Source organism: Aureococcus anophagefferens (assembly GCF_000186865.1).
Source record: "Aureococcus anophagefferens unplaced genomic scaffold AURANscaffold_266, whole genome shotgun sequence".
Lineage (NCBI taxonomy): Eukaryota > Pelagophyceae > Pelagomonadales > Pelagomonadaceae > Aureococcus > Aureococcus anophagefferens.
In genome coordinates, this window is record NW_008705800.1 from 1 (window position 1) to 2,162 (window position 2,162).

Consider the following 2,162-nt stretch of genomic DNA (forward strand, 5'->3'; position numbering starts at 1 on the left):
TTGTCGAGGTGCTTGCCGCGCTTCGTGTGGTCCCGGACGTACTCGTAGAGCGTCAGCAACAAGCGCCCGTCGCCGCAGCCCATGTCCGCCACGGCCGCGGGCTGGTCCTCGAGGGGCTGGTCGTCGAAGACGCGATTGAAGACGCCGTTGCACATGTGCTCGAAGAAGCGCTTGTGCTGCGCGCCCGACGCGATGACGTTGAGCACGCGGTCGACGTGGACCTCGTGGCCGTCGGCCTCCTGGGCCGCGAAGATGGACCCGTCGCCCATGAGGATCTTCGGCAGCTCCTGGAACATGGGATAGTAGGAGATGGGCACGCCCGCGTTCAGCGCTGTCGAGAGCACGTACATGCCCATGTACGTGAGCTTCGACGTGTTGTCCGCGCACCAGCCCAGGCCCTGGAAGATGGCGAGGACGCTGGGGCCCAGCGACGACTCGTCCAGGCGCAGGTGCGTCGTCTTGAAGGCCTCGGACGTGCCCTGGACGTACATGCGGAGGTAGATGACGATGGGCGCGAGGTAGAAGCTCTCGAGGAGCAGCTGGACCCGCGGCAGCTTCGGGCCCGTGAGGTCGATCTGGGCGAAGAAGGCGTTGACGTTCTGGTCGAAGACCTTGGCGAAGTCGTAGCTGAGGTACTTCTCGATGGACTCGAAGGGCAGCCGCACGAAGTCGTCGAAGTCGCGGCCCCGCCGGTAGCCGCCGCCGCCCTCGTCGACGAGCAGGTCGAGGGACACGAGCAGGTGGACACAGCTCTTCGTGTAGCCCGGCTGGAGCTTGAGGCCCTCGCAGAGGCTCCGCAGGCTCCAGCGCTCGTGCTCCATCATGTAGCGCAGCGCGCCCGTCTCCGCGAGCGCCGACGCCGTGCAGATGCTCGTGAACCCGTGCTGGAGGTACATGGGCACGGCCATGAGGTTGGCGCTGCTGAGGCGCTCCGTCTCCGGGAATGACAGCACCGCCGCCTTCCCCGACGGGCGGCGGTCCATGATGACCATATTTCCGAGGCTGCCCAGAGAGATGGCTCAGCAGTTCGTGTTGCTGTGGCGAGATGATGTTGCCGACCGCGAAGCCATCGAATCCAGAGCTTCGCGCCCAATTCTCCTTGGTTTTATTTTTATTATGTCTTAAATATTTTTGAAATGAGAACAATACAATAACAATTAAACAAGCTACAATTAATAGTTTGATATTCATATAAATTAATAGATTTTTTTTGACTTATTGGTATATTTCACAATAAATGCCCACCAGCTCCGACTGCCGCCTCGCCGCCGCCTTCAAAAATCATGCAGATCTTCGTCAAGACGCTCACGGGCAAAACCATCACGCTCGACGTGGAGCCCTCGGACACGATCGACAACGTGAAGCAGAAGATCCAGGACAAGGAGGGCATCCCTCCGGACCAGCAGCGCCTGATCTTCGCGGGCAAGCAGCTCGAGGATGGCCGCACGCTCAGCGACTACAACATCCAGAAGGAGTCGACGCTCCACCTCGTCCTTCGTCTTCGCGGCGGCCACTGCCAGGTGCCCTGCGGCATCTTCGACGACCCGAAGCTCGTCGCGGAGCTCCTCGAGGCGTGCGCGACGATCGAGAAGGCCATGGCGCAGATCCAGGAGCTCTACGGCAAGATGTCCGAGGGCCCGCTCGTCCTGAACCAGATCACGCGCTGGATCAACACCAAGGAGGAGCACTGCGCGAAGATCATCGACCTCATCTCGAACTACTGCCTCTGCCAGCGCTGCAAGCCCTTCGGCACGCCCGGCTCGCCCTTCAAGACCAAGGAGGACTACACGGACGCGCTGCTCGCCCACCACGCCGTCATGAGCGCCGCCATGAAGGCCAAGCAGAACGTCGACCCGTCCTTCTCCGCGGGCCTCAAGCACGCCGTCGGCGACGCGACGCTCATGTACAAGCCCGTCGCGCCGCCCGCGGCCCCATGAAGCCAGGCGAAGCGAGTCAAGGTTGTGTGATGAGCGGCAGCGCAACAAAACAGGCGCGCCGCGCGCGTAAGGCAGGGCGCTTCACCCCGCCCATATGGAATCCGCCCCATATTATGATATCCGCCCCATAACCCCCGCCTTGTTTAACCCCCGTGCGGGGGTAAATCGGCGGGGGTTATGGGGCGGATATCATATGATATACCACCTCAACTTGCCTTCACCTGA

At 61.6% G+C, this 2,162-nt stretch overlaps 2 protein-coding genes across 2 annotated transcripts; one reads left to right on the plus strand and one right to left on the minus strand.

The window, feature by feature from the left end:
- Positions 1 to 42: 42 nt before the first annotated feature.
- Positions 43 to 992, minus strand: AURANDRAFT_68639 (hypothetical protein; the record flags this gene model as incomplete). Its single annotated transcript, XM_009044349.1, has 1 exon — positions 43 to 992. A coding segment is annotated over one exon (950 nt), but the record flags the coding sequence as incomplete, so codon positions are not given.
- Positions 993 to 1,334: 342 nt separating this feature from the next.
- On the plus strand, positions 1,335 to 1,511 carry AURANDRAFT_18118 (hypothetical protein; the record flags this gene model as incomplete). Its single annotated transcript, XM_009044348.1, has 1 exon — positions 1,335 to 1,511. A coding segment is annotated over one exon (177 nt), but the record flags the coding sequence as incomplete, so codon positions are not given.
- Positions 1,512 to 2,162: the final 651 nt, after the last annotated feature.